The 17,625-nt window shown below is 38.5% G+C and overlaps 1 protein-coding gene across 2 annotated transcripts in view; it reads left to right on the top strand.

Moving 5' to 3' along the window:
• The window catches only part of ARHGAP18 (Rho GTPase activating protein 18), a 125,369-nt gene extending 108,435 nt beyond the window's left edge, over positions 1-16,934 (top strand). Inside the window, exons 13-15 of one of the 2 annotated variants that reach the window (XM_081251373.1) lie at positions 9,986-10,110; positions 13,773-13,837; positions 15,416-16,934. In XM_081251373.1, the coding sequence (XP_081107499.1) occupies positions 9,986-10,110; positions 13,773-13,837; positions 15,416-15,507 (282 nt within the window). In that variant the 3' untranslated portion in view covers positions 15,508-16,934. The remainder of the gene's footprint in view (positions 1-9,985; positions 10,111-13,772; positions 13,838-15,415) is intronic. The other variant, XM_081251374.1, reaches the window with a different exon arrangement.
• Positions 16,935-17,625: the final 691 nt, after the last annotated feature.

Here is a 17,625-nt window from a genome sequence, read left to right as displayed (position 1 = left end):
TGATTATTCACATTAACTTAGGTGACTTTATATCCTTGTCTTTTTAATTAAGACCGTTATAATGTGATACTCTGAGGAACAGTGTGTATCTAAGAAAACAAAATTTGTGCTGTACCTTTTTAATAATAAGTCCTTAGACAAAAATTAAAATGTTAATTTTTTTTGGAGATGGAACGTTTAAATAATTTCGTCATTTATAGAAAAATAGGATTAACTTGGATTTCTTTAGTTTGTACTTTGGGTTAAATAGAGGAGAGCTGGTCTGAGAATTATGTCTGGACTAGTTAGAAGCTGTATTGTCAGTTTAAGGCTTGGGATTTAAGCCTGGATTTAACTCTCAGTTTCATCATGTATTAGGTGTCACTTAGTCTTCGAGTTTTGGTGTTCCCTTCTGAGAAATTCAGCGATTATTCTGACAAAATACTAGTAAGTGCCTCCTTGGTGCTGAAGCCTCACTTCCTATTAGGTCTTCAGAGGAGATGGGGCTGCTGCTCCCCTACAGGGAGCCAGAGAGGGATGTAGCAGGGTTGAGCTCAGAAGTGCTAGAGGTGTGTGATGGGGCCTGACCTGGGGACCCTGGGCTATCAGACAGGAAGTGGGCATCAGAGGGGCTTCACCAGAGAGTAGAGCGGAGGTGTGAGAAACACATGTCAGGTGTTAAGTCTCCCTAGCAGAGGAGCTTCCTGGTAGAGTGGTCACCATGGGTGATGGTGGCCCACAGTGGAGGTCATGTAGCTTGTCATTTCGGTTGAAAAAGTTTCATCAATTGCCAGAGGTTTTTTGCAAGCTGCTATCATTTTCTTAGGGAGAAAAAATATACCCAGGAAACAATTACAGAACAACAAAGAAAGTAGAAGATAATGTCAGATACTATGGTTATGTGGTGAGTCACCAAGTAATCAGTTTTCTACATAGGCTTCCATCAGTTGCCAGAATGTTAACTCGAGAAGATTTCACATGAAAGTCTGGACTTCCATCTTGACTTGACAGTTTGGAGGTGGGAGCATCCTCATGTCCCCTTGCCATAGGGGACCTGTTTCCTGCAGGGTAATAATTGCCTGGATCCAAGTAGCAGCTCTTCCCTTTGGGTGGAACATGAGCCATCTACATTTCGATAAACTATCCCCTCCCACACTGTCCCCACATTTTTCTTTTTGGTTTGTGTTTCTTGACTCTCCCCACAAATCATTTGAATGAAACTGGCATGTTTTTTATTTGTTAAACAACTCTTTGATGTGTGGAATTGACACTTAGGGAAGATCATAATTTCAACCTAGGGCCTGTTGAGCATGAGGTGTGTGTTGGATATCTAAGTGAGGAGGACCGAGGGTGCTTGGAGGGAAAATTCGGTCATCCTGGCCAGTGAGGTACATGGAGGGACAGAGGCAGAAGGAAGGCGGGAATGGGGCTCAGCGGGGAGCCTGGCTTCTCTTCTGTATGTGACAGGGAACTGCTGAAAGCTGTGACCCCAGCAGTTACGTGATTATATTTGCATTTTAGAACAGCTGTTATGATGGCAGGTGAGGGATACGTTGGAGGAGTGTGAGAGAGGTTTGGTTGGAGACTCCAGCTAATTTCACTGTTGATGGGAATATATAAACTGGTAGAATCCCTCTGGAGAGCAGTTGGCATGTGGCAAAATCTTGAAAGCCATGCTCCTCATTGGACTTAGAAATTCCTTCAGAGGGGATAATCAGATGAGCATGCAAATAGTTATGCTTAAGTTCATTGCCATTTTCTGTATACTGGCCAAAATTAGAAATAATCCAGAAGGATAGAGGTGGTTAGTTAAATATGTTATGGCGTATCTAGATAACGAAATACCATGAAAATGGACAAGTGTATGTAGTGGCATTGGAAGATACTTGTAATATGTTGAAAGAAGAAGTTACAAATCAGTGAACAGTTCATTGCTGTATTTGTAAGGGATAATAATTATCGTTATTTTGAATGCTCACCAGAGGTCAGGTATGCTGCTAAACATTTTACCAACATTTTATTTAATATTCATAGTAGTTTAGTTGGAGTTTATTATTAAAATAGTCTCCTTTTTTTTTTTTTTTTTTTTTTTTTTTTTTTTTACAGATCAGGAAAGTGAGGCTCAGCAATGTTAAGTAACTTACTTAAGGTTATCTAGATAGGAAGTGGTGGAGCTGTAATTTGAAACCAAGTCTATAGGACTTTACATCCAGGTCTCTCTACTGTTATCTTCTCTTTCCCCATAGAGCACAGAAAAACTCCATCCCCAAATCCTGGGCTTATGTATAGTAATAAAATTGAACATGTATTACTGCCATTATTAGATATGTTTAATATATAGCTTTAAAAACAGTTCTGGGTTGAGCTAAGGCCCAGCAATGGGAATGGAAAGAAGTGTTGAACGTGAGCCAGTAAGACCCGTATCAGTGAGATGGTGAAACTGATTAGATGTAAGGAATGTGCAAGAAGAAGGAATCTAGAATGACTTGCTGATTTTACCTTGGGTGATTTTATCATCAAGATAAAACATCCAACAAAAGGAACAGACTTTGATGAGGTAGTCAGTTTTTGGCCCTTGGGGTTGACATGCCTTTGTGAAAGTTGGCTACCTGGGCCTGAAGCTCAGAGGGTGGCCAGAGCTGGAGGTGTGCATTTGGGACCAACATAGAGATTGTAGTTGAAGGCACAGACTGGTTCCTGTTACACAAGTGGATACATGGGGTAAGAAATCAAAAAGGCAAAAACACCAATATTTAAGTAGTGGGCCATGGAAACGGAACTGGTAGAAGAGGCCAAGAAATAATAGGAAGTAAGAGAAAGTTGAAGATTGTAGTGTCTTAGCCCCCCAGGGGGAAGAATAAAGTAATGGAGCTTGATCAGTGTACCAAATGCTACAGAGAGGTTGAGTAAGGTTAGCCTTGGATAAGAGATCCTCTAGATTTTGCATTTGAAAGGTTAGTTGTGACTTTCTCCAAAGCATTGTCTGTGACTGTTGATGGAAGAAACCATGGTTTCTAGGGATTGAAATGTGAAAGACGAGATTATAGATCATGAGAATTCATCAAGCAATATTTTTAAAGCCCTCTGTATGCTATTAATGCTAACTATATATAATTGGGCATTCATGTTATTAAGACATGCTTGACTAGGTAAATTAATAGTTTGAATCAGGTTGTAAGGGACACAATCTATTTAACAAGACCAATGTTTATAATGACTGCAGCATATTAATTATTTGGTACAAATGTGAATTTCTTAAGTACTAATGAGACATCTATTAATTACAGCAAGAGGAAACACTTGGTGAAAAATAACATAATTGTAGACTATTTGAAAATAACCATTTTCTGATAGGCTTCAACTTGTAGTTGGGAATGATATCAAACACACACACACACACACACACACACGTATATACACATATGACATCAAACACCAGGAGTCATTTGGCTTGATATAGCCCTAGCTTTGCCATTAACGAGACATTAATGGCAAATCATTTTCTCTCTCTGGGTCTCAGTTTCTTCTATAAAATGAGAGTAAGACCAGATTAATGTTGTTTAACCAGAAGTATACAATAGGGGCTTCTGTGGTATTATTTTAAAAAACAAAAAGCAAAAAACCATGCCTGGGCTGCTTCCCAGACCCACTGAATCAGAATCTCCCAGAGCAGTACCTGCACATGTGTATTGTATAAAAGCTGTCAGGGTAATTTTTTCCCCATTTGCTGTGTATGTGTTTGTGTGCACATATATTTAATTTTATTATGGAATTTTTCTAACATACACAAAAATAGAATAGTATATGAACCTCCATAAACCCATCACCAGCAATCACCCATATTTTTTTTCATCCTGTTCCATCTTGTCTTTCACACCTTTTTTCTTTTTAGTATTTTTAAGGAAATCACAGACCTTTCATCATTTCACCCGTAATTACCTCAGACTGCACCCCTGTCTAAAAAGGGTCTAGGGCAGCTTTGATGAGCATCTGGTTATGAATTGCTGAATTGTGCAGGTTTCAAGTCCATTGTGGACTTAGATCTGGGTGAGTTTTCTTCTGTCTTTTAAGCTTACCTCTGAAAGTAAAAGGAAGCTGTACATTTATGAGAGAGTGTGAGCACAAAGTGGGGCTCTGTGAGATTCTGTGAAATAAGCCAAGCTGCTCACCACATCTGCCCTCATTGTAGAGGGAACAAAAGTTCTCTCTTCCTAAGGTGAGCTTCCGTGTTAACTCAGGATGATCTGCTGGTCACACCCTTAATTAACAGTTGAGAGCTTGAGCTTTAGAGAGCTTACATGACTCGCTAGAAGTTCCAAAATGATCTGGTAACATTTTTAGGGTTTTGGACATGGAAAAGAAATCTGTTTCTCTCATCTTCTGCCATTCTCCAGAAGAATCCTGGAGTTGGCAGCAGTGTGGTGTAGACTCTGGGTTGTTTGTGGCCGAGGTTGTGTGTCTAGTCACAGCTCTGTTCAGAATTCCATCTCTGGTTTCACTTAACAGCTCTGACCCAGAGCATTGTCGCAGGTACAGTTTCAAGCATCTGCTTTAGGTCTGGAAACAGTGTCTGGATCTACTTGGGGACTCGTGGAAAATCAAATTACAATATCAAGCACAAAATCTTGTTTCTTTTTCAGACATTCTCTGATTCTTTTTTATAGTACTTAAAAAATACCATATTAAAAGAGAAAAATATCAGAACTTATTTCATTATCAATTAAGTGATTATTAATTTTGGAAGTTACTTCAGGCCCTTCTTTAAAATTCTCTGAATCTGTAAGTTGGATAAAAGTTTAAGCATTTGGATAACAAAAGCCCAGTAATAGTCAGAGCAGACAGTTCAAGACAACAGAGAACGACTTTTGTATCTCCACCTCCAAGTGATGAATATGCCATTTTAGTTTAAGATACCCTGCTAAAATGTCCTTGTTAAATTTTCTAAAATGTGTGTTATATCTGGCCTTTATTTGAGGAAGTTATATGTCCAATTTGCCCTTTTGAAGATAAAAGGTTTTTTTGTAGTATTAAAAATGTCAGCTTTAGGGCTTCCGTGGTGGCGCGGTGGTTGAGAGTCCGCCTGCCGATGCGGGGGACGTGGGTTCGTGCCCCGGTCCGGGAGGATCCCGCATGCCGCGGAGCGGCTGGGCCCGTGAGCCATGGCCGCTGAGCCTGCACGTCCGGAGCCTGTGCTCCGCAACGGGAGAGGCCACAACAGTGAGAGGCCCGCGTACCGCAAAAAAAAATATATATATATATATCAGCTTTACATTTAAATTAACTTTTCATTTAAAAGAAGAAATTAACATTTCTCCTAAGGGTCTGACATTAAATTTATGATCTCTAGAGTGTAAAAATATGAGCAACACAGTATTTATCTACACCTTTTGAGAAAATACTAAAATCATTGTTTATTTTACCAGATAGTAAGAACTAAAATCCCATTTTTAAAAATATACTTTAGTTCAATGTGTAAAACATGTGAGGGCCGTATGAGATCATTTTCTCTATTTTAACAGTCTTTGCATGCATAAGAAATTAACTAACATTTTGTAAGTTGTAAAATCCTTTGTGACTAATTTTTAATGGCATGTTAGTCAAATACTGCTCTTCTCCAGCCCTGCTGTACATCATAAAACGTCAGCTCACAAGCACACCAAAGAAATTTAAAAGTAAGGGACAGAGTCACAGCTGTTAAGGCAAAAAAAAAAAAAAAAAGTGAAATAGGAAGGTTACAAAGATTATACTACTCACAGACTTAGTTATTTTTATGGCTCAAGCTAAGAACAGACGGTTTGGCTTAATGATCAGGCATGTTGTGTCTATTCAAAGCTTGGCAGCCCAGTGTAATTAGCATACTAATAGCTTTAGTACTTGATACACCATGATCCTGAGCTTAATAGTAGTTGTCATACACTATTTAAATGAGAGCTTTGACGTCATTTATTGTTTATCATCTTTAGTAAATATCATTTGACCACCCTTGTCAAGAAATCCAGGGAAAACTATCCAGAAACAACTTTTAAACGCTTCATCTTTAACCATTACACGTTACCAGTTAAACTAATTCCTCCTCCAACAGCAAAGGGCAGGGTAGATTCAAGTTGAGTCAGGCTGTTAATTTTTTTATTGTTATGATAATTTAGATGGGATGTATTACCACAGAAATAAACACTCTGAGAATTGTTACTGTCTCTCACACACACACACAAACACACACACATACACATGCACTGAGGGGAAGGGTGTGGGAAATGTTTAATTTCATAGCCATAAGAAACCTGTACACACGCCACTCCCCATATGCTGGCAAAAGCCAAAATACAGCAATTACCTGACTTTTCACATACGCATGAGAACTATCAAGTGCCCACAGAAGCTGGTACCTGGGCCTCTTCCTTCTAAACTAAAAATCAGAGAGACTCTGGATTCCTGTGTCAGATGGGGTGCTATTGGGTACAACCGCTGACACCACTCTGATTTCAATGTTGTGTTTTACAAGAAATCATGGCCATACTCTCCAAAGTATGATCCCTGACCTCATTTAGAAAGTATAGGCCATGGTCATATTGTTAGGGGTCTTTAGTTGTTCATGAGATGCCTTGGGGGAAAAGTGGCTGCATCCCCAAGCAGGTGCATGCTAATGTTGGTTACTCTCTGCAAGACCAAATGACTGAGTTATCCCTTGTAACATCTTTAATTCCTTTCTTCTGTTCTCTTTCCCTCCCTGTCTTTTCCCAGTAGCAAGGGGAATAGTAGTACCATGTGGTAGATAGAAGCAACTTAACTTGTTTCTTTCAGACAATATTCCTAAGACTATTTTCTGCTATTAAGGAAAATACTCATTGGTATAGTTTATTTTATTCTGGAGAAATTTTGCTTTTATTAGCATACCATTTTTAGAGAGAAATTATATACATATACATATACATATATTTATTTTTTTAATTAATTTATTTTTTTTGCCGTGCCATGCCATGCAGCATGCGGGATCTAGTTCCCCAACCTGGGATTGAACCCATGCCCCCAGCATTGGGAGTGCAGAGTCTTAACCACTGGACCGCCAGGGAAGTCCCCAGTGAGAAATATTTTTGAGTGACTCATGTAATCAGGAGACATTGATAGATGGCTACAGATGTGACTCAGACATGCAGCATGTAACTAGAATACAGGTGTCATATATTAGGATCTCCATCATAAAAGAGACTCAGTGGAAGGAGGAAATTCCTCTTGATTCTATGGAGTCAGAAACCCTCCATGGAGTGTTTCATGCGGTTTGAGGTGTGTGAGCTGGGCCTTGAAAAGTGGATAGGTAGCAGGGGATATTTCAGAAGGGGAGGAGAACATATGTAAGGATAGGGAAGCATGGTGTTTGTAGTGAATTTTGACTGTCCTTTTTTATCCAAAGAATGGAATATGCCACAAGGAATAGTGGGGGAGGCAGGGAGCAGAGGAAGGTTGCTATATTCCTGAACTCTTTATGGCAACATATTATTTTTCTGGATCATTTTGCTTGTATAACTCATTTATGGTAGACCTTCTATATATAAAAACTTAATCATATCAACTTACTTCACTTTAAATGTCAGCATACGTTTGCCTGCCTTTTTTGATATTCTAGGGTTGTATAAGATGTAATTATGGAAACAGATCTTGCTGCTATTACTTTCACCAAAGAAAGCCTCTATGTAAGGATATTTGGCATTTGGCACTATGACTTGAGCAGAATTTCCTGACTTTTAAATCAGCATAAAGTAGATGTCGATCTGCAAACCCCAACCTGCTGTTTAGGACCCTCCTATAGTATAGTAATAACAGTAGACTAACAGAATCCAAAATACTGATACTTGTTTCCCTGAGTAGGCAAGGTGGATTGGATTTTATGAATACAGACTCAGTTCTTCCACTGTTGCTATTACAATTTTTGCGCCACCGTTCGAGTTGTCAGGCCCAGCTTATTGTTTTTCACCTCCTATGAGGAAACAGTTGAGGCCAGGACAGCAGGCAGAATGGCCACAGCAGGATATAAGCTAGAGATGAACCCCAAGGGAGAAGTGCATGTAGCGTAATCCCTGAGTTATAAGATACTTCATTGATTGAATAAATGCTTTGGAAAAAGGTAACAACACTACCACGTGAAATACCCCATCCCTTGTAAGAAGCAGCTCATTTTTCAAAATGCTACAAATGAAAATAAAATCTGTCTTAGAATCAAGGGAAAAGGCAAATTAGACCTGTAAACTAGAGGCGAGGTGGACTAGATAAGGTATCAGGCCAAACTACAAGCCCCAGAAATTGGAAGTCAACAAACCAAGCCAAGGGTCCAGGCTGGATGGGAGAGATAGAGCAGGAATTGAGGGGTCTGGGCACAGGTTGGGATCAGGATGTCCTTTAGGGATTGGCTTGAGCTCAGTATTCCCAGGGAGAGGAGTCATACGAGGCTGATAGGAATGCAGTCCCTCGTCTAATCTAGCAGGATGGTGAGCGGGCAGCACCCATGCTTTGTCTTTGTCTGGCTTGGAGTGAGTGCACCCTTTGGGGCTCCACCGAGTGGTCAGGTGAGGGTGCAGCCTGTCTCTACAGGTTGAGTATGTGTTTGTAGCCTTCAGGGAACGAAGCCATTGTCGTATGCAGTCCTTTTCTCCCCCCCTTTTTTTTTGCGGTACGCAGACCTCTCACTGTTGTGGCCTCTCCCATTGCGGAGCACAGGCTCCGGACGTGCAGGCTCAGCGGCCGTGGCTCACGGGCCCAGCCGCTCCGCGGCATGTGGGATCCTCCCAGACCGGGGCACGAACCCGCGTCCCCTGCATCGGCAGGCGGACTCTCAACCACTGCGCCACCAGGGAAGCCCCTTTTCTCCCTTGATAGTCCTATGCAGTATCGCTTTTCTTTGTTATTCCCGCACTACATCTCAGATGTTACTGAGAAGTAGTCTTGTATCTTTTGGCACCTGCGTTTTTATGCAGCCCGATCTAAAAATCATCTTATTTTTGTTAAACGTTGAAAAGAATCACCTTAATTCCATCTGTGATATATTTATACTTTGTTTTTAAAAAAAATTCAAGACCATATACATTTAAAAATGATATTATGAGCACAAAAATAATATTGTGCAGCAAAGGACTTGTGTCTTATTTGTTTACTAGGTAAGTAGACTTAGCACAATGCCTGGTACTCAGTAGATGCTTAGTAAATTTTGGTTGAATTAAACAGGGTGTTTGTAGTGTTTAAAGCATTATGTTTAAACATAATTTGTGCATGCTGTTTGGTCTAAGATCTGTTCAAGAACATATGGTTATAAATAATAAATTAGTATTTATTTTAGCAGAACCGTTAGGACTTAATTAAGCCTAATATTTTGAATGCCATAGTTGATATTTTGATATTACAACCCTCAAAATCTTTCTCTGATAACCCTCCAAACATATAAAATGTTCTTAACGTCTGTGGGCAAAGGATTTAGAATGGGTCATCTCAAGTTCAAAGTATGTGGTCACAGTGTATGCTCATCAGCCAAGTGAGAAGCAGACGCAATACAAATGTATTAGAAAAGTATGTTCCATTTATTTTAATACTCTCAGGGACAAAAATTTTTGTGAAATTTGTGAATGTGCAGACATGTTTTTTAAAATGCTTACATTGCAGTAGCATGCAAAGTAACTTCTTTCTGATTCAATTTCATAAATTGCTACATGAGGAAGCACCCTCTAGTAGATAACACTCAGAAATCAGCACTTAATATGGCAGTAATGGTTATTGCTGTCATTCTTTACATCTTTAAGAAGAATTAAGCATTACTGCACAGGCATTATGAAGTTCCCCTATCACCATTAAGAGGATATTTGAGGTTTGATGTAATTTAGCAAATTACATTATAGTAGTTAAGGTTTTTATGTAGTGAAGTAAAAGGCGTAGTAGTTAAGCACACTTACTGTATAATGCATTGTACAGAGTTACATGTTCCAGCTGCTGCCAGCTTTGTTCCAGTGTCATTATTGCTTTGCAGGCTGACGTTCCTCAGGGAGTGATTCGAGTGCAAGCTCCCCATCTTTCGAAAGTTTCCATGGCAATACAGCTAACTGAAGAACTCAGAGCCAGTGATGTACTTGCCAGGTTTCTCAGCCAAGAAAGGTAGAGGCCTGTTTTGTTTTAATTATTCCATGGTATAATTCACTTGCTCTCTCTTTCCCTCCCCCCGCCTTTATTATTTTTTTAAAACTATGGCTGGTGTGAGGGCTTAAAAATGTTGTCTTCCCGGCAGAAAACAAAAGCAGACTTAACAATTAGACTGTTGGAATGAGTTGAGTTCATTGGGTGTAGTTTGTGTTCAAGTGGAGCCTGTTTCAAGCAGGAGGTCTGCGCACTCCTTCACTGTGCCTGCTGTGGGCTTGGTACATGACGCCACTCGATACTCTCTCCAGAATGTGGTGATTGGAGGTTAATTACTGTGTGTAGGCTGTTAGGAAAATCACTAATTAGGATACAGTGAGATTAAAAAAAAACAAAAGATACAACTTCTTCTAGGAAATGTAATGAATACAAAGAAATGCTTAAATTTTAAAACAGAGGGTATAACGAATTGAGAGGGGACAGCCGGTCCCTGGAGCTCTGAAGTCAGCAGGACAAAGCACACTATCCTCAGTAGGAACGACCAAGCCTTCCCCTCTGTGTGCAGCTGGTGGGGCAGGAGTAGTCCTCTGAAGGTCATTGGCATCCCTCCCATGTACACTTTCAGAGACATTTTGCGATATCTTTTCTTGAATTTTAGGGGTTCGAGCAGGGTATAGGCATTTCAGTGTTCAAATTCTTATTTTTAGCTAAAATTATATTTTAATGCTTCCCCCCCTCAGTTCCACTCATTGAAATAAACAAATCTAATTTTTTTTTTCTTTTAAAGACAGGAACATCAGAGACATTGGCCTCTTAGCTTCTGTATACTCTGTCTCCCATAGAATTTCACCTCGTCAGTCTAACATTCAACTTTTCTGCCAGAACTTCTCCAATTTTAATACAGAACCACATGTATTTAATACGTGTCTGCTCTGTCTACGGCTCTCTGCTAGATGTTGGAAGGGTTATAAAAAATACTTTAAGCTGTCTTCCCTCAGGGTTTGTAAATTGGGAGAAGAGATGAGCCCGTGCAGTTAACAGATGGTGATGAAATAAAAGAGTGTCTTATTGCTAATTCTGGGCTTTCAGTAAGCCAGCATAAACTTCCCTCTCAACCATGCTCTGAAGGAAGGTGTTATCTTACTTCTGTTATACTGATAAGAAAACCAAGACTTTGCAAGGTCATGCATTACATAGGTGGTAGTGTAGAGCTGAGTTCTAAATCTGTGGTTTCTGTCCCCCAAGGAGGTCCTTTAACCCCTCTCGATACTGGCTCGAGCACCTAGAGGCTATCATGAATCTGGGGGCCATTAGTGCAGACTCTGGGACTAGATGGACTTTGGGGGGATTAAAGTCCTGGGCCGGTTGGAATTTTGGGGGATTAAGTTCTGGGAGCAGTTAGAATGTCTTTGCTCCCTAAAAGTTCTCTCTACTTCAAGGGAGTCAGTCCACTTCCTCTCTACTACCTGTGGCGACCAAGTAGTTGCCATTCTTCCCACCGGGGATGACTTCCCACCCTCTCCCAAAGGGTGTACTTGAAGACCTGGCCAGACTTCAGAAATAAGCAGCTCTTCCAGGCTAGACATGGTTTAATTTACGCAGCGTTTACTTGCAGGACCCAAGTGCTCAATTTAATCTGTACTTGTGTTCCTCTACTTGTAGAGGATACAAGGTGTGACTCTGAAGGTATATGATATATTCCACTCTGACTTCAGTATTTAGGGCAGAGTAGGATAATAGTAGGCATACTCTTATAAGAAAGCACCAGTTTTGTGACCATTGCCATTTGCATATTTGGATTTTCTGCTTGTGGTGCTCTGCTACCCCCTTAAGTGGAATCCCTTCTTCTACCTCCCCTCTTCTTGCCATCCTGCTCCACCCAGAGGGAAGTCCGGTAAGCATCTTGGTCCATTTGCCCTTTCCCCCCCAAGTCCTCAGCCCTTCCCCTTATGCTTGGGGATGCCAGAAGCAGATGATCTGACTCCAAATACCAGCTTTTCCTGAATCATCTTAGACTAGTTTTTATAATCTCTATAAGTCTCAGATTCCTCATTGTAAAAGTGGGCCTACATTATAGCCTTGTGTTAATTAACTGGGAAAATGACCGTGAAGCACATAGCATGATCTGTCTGGGCCATCTAATAAGTGAAATTCTCAGTAAGTGTTTATATGTATCTTCTTTCACCACTTTCCCCTCCTCCCATTTGCATTCCACTTGTACAGTGACAGTGGGAAACACTTCTTCCCTCCATCCTTTTCTTCCCCTTCTTTCTCTACTGAAGCCAAGAACACATGAATGACATAAAATAAATGCCCAATGTGTTCACCAGGCTTTGATAATGACTGTTGTCTTTTCTATATGGATTTGTTGATTAGTATTAAGTGAAAGCTCAGGTATACCAGGAAATCCAGTTCAGGTTTCTTTAAAGTGGAATAAGAACATAGATACTCAAGAAGCAATCTGAGAGCAGTATCTGACTAGAATTTTTTTTTAGTTTGCCAAAACATTCCACTTGGTTTTCATGAAATAATGACTCTTTTTATACTCATAGTTTATTGGGTTATGTACTCTATTAAAAATGAAAATATAATTATTACATTATTTAATTTCAAAAATAAGCATACGCCAGTTTGAAAACAAAGTGAACTGTCTCTTGGTCAGGATACAGCTTAGCAGGGTGGATCTTAAGTATGAGGACTCCCATAGCCCTGAGCAGTCAGTGTGTCATGGACAGCAGTGTAGATGGAGCTGGATAACCAGATGAGCCATTAAATGGTTGCTTAGGAAAGCCTCTACATACTTTTCTTTTTCTAGTGGTTTGGATAAAAGTCAGACCTGGTTTTCTCTTCTCAATTCCAGGGAGTTTGTCCTCAGGGTCTTCTGTCAGTGGTTCACAAATCTTTCTGTGCATCAGAGTCCCACTAGAGAGCATTTAAAAACCACATTCTCGGACTTCATGTAGACATATTAAATCAGAGTTTCTAGAGCCCTGGATCTGATTTTTAGCAGGTTTCCCAGATATAGAGATTTTTGTAAACCACTGAATCTTACCCATTTTTATTGTTTGAACCTAATGTTCTGGAGAGTTTATTCTTTGAAGAGTATAAACCTGTACATGCATCCTACTTGTAAAGTCTTCATATTGAGTATTTGCTTCTATTTTGAGTGTATGTACCTCCCGTATTTGGACGGTCAGCACAGGGAGGTTTATGAACCATGTCCTAGTCTTTATATTCATCTTGCAGACTATTAGAGTGGTCAGCACAGCAAACCCATGATAAATACCTATTGAATAAATACAATGTGAAAACTAAGGTGGAAACGTTACTTCTTAGAGTTTTATGAGGACCTTTTTGGCCCCTATGCAAAATAGATGACCATATTAGTAATTTTATTGGCAGCTAAAATGTTGTTACTTTTCTTTTTAACTTTACGAATTTAGGTACTGATTTATTATTTTACCTTCAGATGTACAATTCCATTTGTTTATTTTAATTTACAGGTGTGACATTTTTATTACCTATTCAGCACATTTAACAGATGGGAAAATACAAACGTGTAGATAATTACAGTATGTCTAAGTTATGAATTTTCCATACAAGCTAGAATTCCCCAAGGACATTAAAGTGATTTACTTGCAAGCTGTCTGATGATTCAACTAATCAGTTTGTTTTATCCCTAGTAGTGGGGTTGCCCAGACTCTCAAGGATGGGGAAGTTTTTTTGTATGAAATTGGAGGAAATATTGGTAAGCACTTTTTTGTTGTTGCTATTTATTTATTATTTTATTTATTTTTGGCTGCATTGGGTCTTCGTTGCTGTGTGCGGGCTTTCTCTAGTTGCAGCGAGCAGGGGCCACTCTTCGTTGCGGTGCGCCGGCTTCTCATTGCAGTGGCTTCTCTTGCTGTGGAGCACGCACTCTAGGTGCCTGGGCTTCCGTAGTTGCAGCATGTGGGCTCAGTAGTTGCTGCACGCAGGCCCTAAAGCTCACGGGCTTCAGTAGCTGTGGTGCACGGGCTTAGTTGCTCCACGGCATGTGGGATCTTCCTGGACCAGGGATTGAACCTGTGTCCCCTGCACTGGCAGGTGGATTCTTAACCACTGCACCACCAGGGAAATCCCGGTAAGCACATTTTTAAAATCTTGCATTCCATATGCTGTTTTGACATTGCCAGTGGTTATTATTTATGTCTTTGGGAGAGAAAAAGAAATTAGAAGTAAAATATAGCAAGCTGTAGATAGTTGATGAATATTGTGGATTTATTTTTGGTGGTCTCACCTTTCTGTTCTGGCTCTTTAGAGCTTCTTTGCACAAATGCCCACCTATGTGGAACCTGAGCCAAAAGCAGGTTCCCTAAAATAGGAATAACTTCTAAAATGGTTAATGCAGTTTTTCAAAACCTTTTTCTTTTTTATACACTGATGGCACATCTTAATAAAGAAAGTAATTGAGCTCATTTAAGACCAAGATGACACTTTTATTATGATACAGTACTAGATATATTTAGTGAAAGCAGAAGTTATTTTTGCCATTGTTGATTGCCTACTAAATAATATACATATGCATACATAAACATATTGTTAGCTTATGAAATAGAAATAAGATATATGGATTAGTTTTGACCATGTCCCATATTTTATTTTCCCATGTGTAATTATCAATGGGTTGTACTCATCTTATTAAAATGCAAAATAAACTTTTTCTCTTATTTTGACCTTTAAAAAGGTAAGAGTGAAATTGTCAACAAATAAATGAAATAGTGTTTAATTCAAAATAGTAATTGAAAATATTTTAAGATAAGTTTTTAGATTTTTTTTCTAGGACGTAAAAGTTTTAGTAAATATTGAAAGTTGAATACAAGAATGTGAAGACTCCTAAAAATTTAAATAAACCACAACTCCACTAGAACTCTGTATTGTTACCTGTATTAATCAAGATTAATTATTAGAAAAAAAAGAAAAGATTAAGTATTAGTATATTTGATTTTGCATTTTGCTATTAGATATTGGGAATTAAGCATGGTTTCTTACTTAGGTCAAGTCAAAACTGTTGCCACTCTTAATAAAGGTGAATAAGCTTTTAAGGAACCATTTAAAAGCCCATCACAGAATTTTCAACTTCCTAAATTAATTTGAAACCTGCACATTTAGAGAACTACTCAATCAACTTTTCCAATATTTGGCCAAGCCTTATAATATTATGGGAGACAGGAAAAAATGAGAACTATTTCGAAGCGTAAGACTTGAGTTAAACCACTAGGCTTAAAGTTAAAATTGCATCCCTATCTCCCCACTGTATTAAACTGATGCAACATCTCTTTACTAGGGGAACGCTGCCTCGATGACGACACTTACATGAAGGACTTATATCAGCTCAACCCCAATGCTGAATGGGTTATAAAGTCAAAGCCATCATAGAAGTCTTAACGCTGCAAATAACCGCAAGGACTCCCTTAGTCATATTTGCTGGGTCAAGAGTGTAAATAAAAGAAACAGTGGGACACTTTTATTATTCAAATGTACCTGACTCTTGAATAGTGACACACTCAAGCTTTAAAAAGTTATAGATTTGTGCTGCTGCCAGATTATGTTAATTATTATTATTCATATTATTATTAGAAAACATCTCCGGAGTGAGAAGAAAGGGGCTTATTTAGCTTGGAGGCTATTTTCATACACTCTGTGGAATGTGTCCAGAAGTGACATCATTTTTTTTAATGTGAAAATATACTCTCCTCCCTCTCTTTTTTTCTCCTCAAATAATACATACAGTAATATATGCTTTTTCACCTTTCTCTCCTCCTGACATCTGCCTTCCCCCAAATGGGTTTACTTTTCAACCAAAAAGGTAACAAATACCAGGTATGGCAAGTTGTAAAGACAGTACCTCTTAAACCAGACTGAATTCAACAGTATTCCTGTCTCTACTGAATGTTAATATTTATCTCTTTGAATCATTTGTTCAAACAATAGCATCCCACTTCTTCCCGCTGTATCACATGAAGTGATCTGCATTTTTTTCAGTTTATCTGACATATGTGCGCAAAACTGTATCCACTATCAAGAAAATAGAACTGTCAGAAACTGCCAATTATTACTGCACCATTTAAGACTTACATACTCAGAAGAAATAAAAAATATCCACGTGGAATAACTGGATTATGGATAACAAGAGAGTGAAAGCCAGATCACTTCACATATGCTGTAGTCTTCTAAATGAAACTTAAAAAGTCATAGCTGGCTTTACCTGTTGTCATATTAACAGTACAAATATGCATGATTGTATGAACCAGTAATTGCTGAGAATGTATTCTGCTGAAAGAGGGATTTTTTTTTTTTTTTACTCATAAATAGGTCAACAGTAAGAGTTATTCTTCTGGGTATGACACAGTCATATGAACAAGCTTTTGTTTGTGTCCTTATTTTAAATAATCAGAGCAAATTTATTAAAATGCGGTAGAAAGGACTATTCCCAGGGATTTTAATGCACAAACCATATTGTGAAAAGAGATGAGCCTCTGTACTGTAAATAAGAGGAATGAAGTGAGAGAGAAATGTTCGATATTTTTTGAGTTTAGAGTGTAGTAAATAAAAGGTGATGTAAATAAATATTGCACAACTGTGTTTATGATACTTTTATTAGGACTTTAGGAAAAATTGCACATTCTCAGAAGCTCTTGATGTCACTCTAATTAGGAGGGGAAAATGCTGCTAATGAGAACAGTCGCAAATTTTAATTACAAGAGCAGCCTGTGGATATGATCACTTAAATATCTTTGTGGTGATTTGTGCCATTGCTTTTTTATTTAAAACTTTTTTATAATTAAATGCATTTTTCTAAATTATCTTCTCTTGGAATTATTACTTTTAACCCTATCCGTTCATGAGTGTAATAATGGACTATTTTTGTTTTTGTTGAAAGCCATTTCTACTCTTTTACTGTTCCTATTTATTGTTCCTGTGTAATTTTTAAAGTGGGAAGACACGTGGGAGATTTAAATTTGTTTCCTTTCTTTTTTTTTCCTTATGCAAATTTCTATTCTTTAAGATTTTTCAAAACACACTGTATTCTATTTCTGATTTTGACAATATATATTAATTTCTCAGTTAGTAAAATGTTTTATTAATATTTTCATTTAATGAAGACAGTTAACAATATAAAAGCAAAATCAAGTGCTTAAAGCATTTTAGGGGTGCCCAACTTAAATAAAAGACAGGGGTGAATATGATTTAGATAAATGGCTGCCTAAAGCATGTGTCAACTAATTGTCACCACATTTACTGCTCACAGCAGGGAGTGGGGAGACACAAGAGGCTTTTGATAATGAAAAAGTAGCAGATCTTGGTAAATAAACATGAAAATGCCATTTTATCTGAGTCCTTCTTAGAACTCATGACCTGCGTTTTTTGACATTGAACAGTAAGTACTGCATTTAAATAACCAAGAAAAACGTCTATCTACACTTATAAAAGAGGAGAAACTTTATAGTGTATAGTCTTAAATATAAATGCCCTTGCATTTTCCCAAATGCCTTT

This window comes from Mesoplodon bidens, assembly GCF_964165515.1.
Source record: "Mesoplodon bidens genome assembly, chromosome: 12".
In the NCBI taxonomy this organism is placed as follows: domain Eukaryota; kingdom Metazoa; phylum Chordata; class Mammalia; order Artiodactyla; family Ziphiidae; genus Mesoplodon; species Mesoplodon bidens.
The sequence above is the reverse complement of the archived record's forward strand: the minus strand, read 5'-3'. Positions and strand labels throughout refer to the sequence as shown.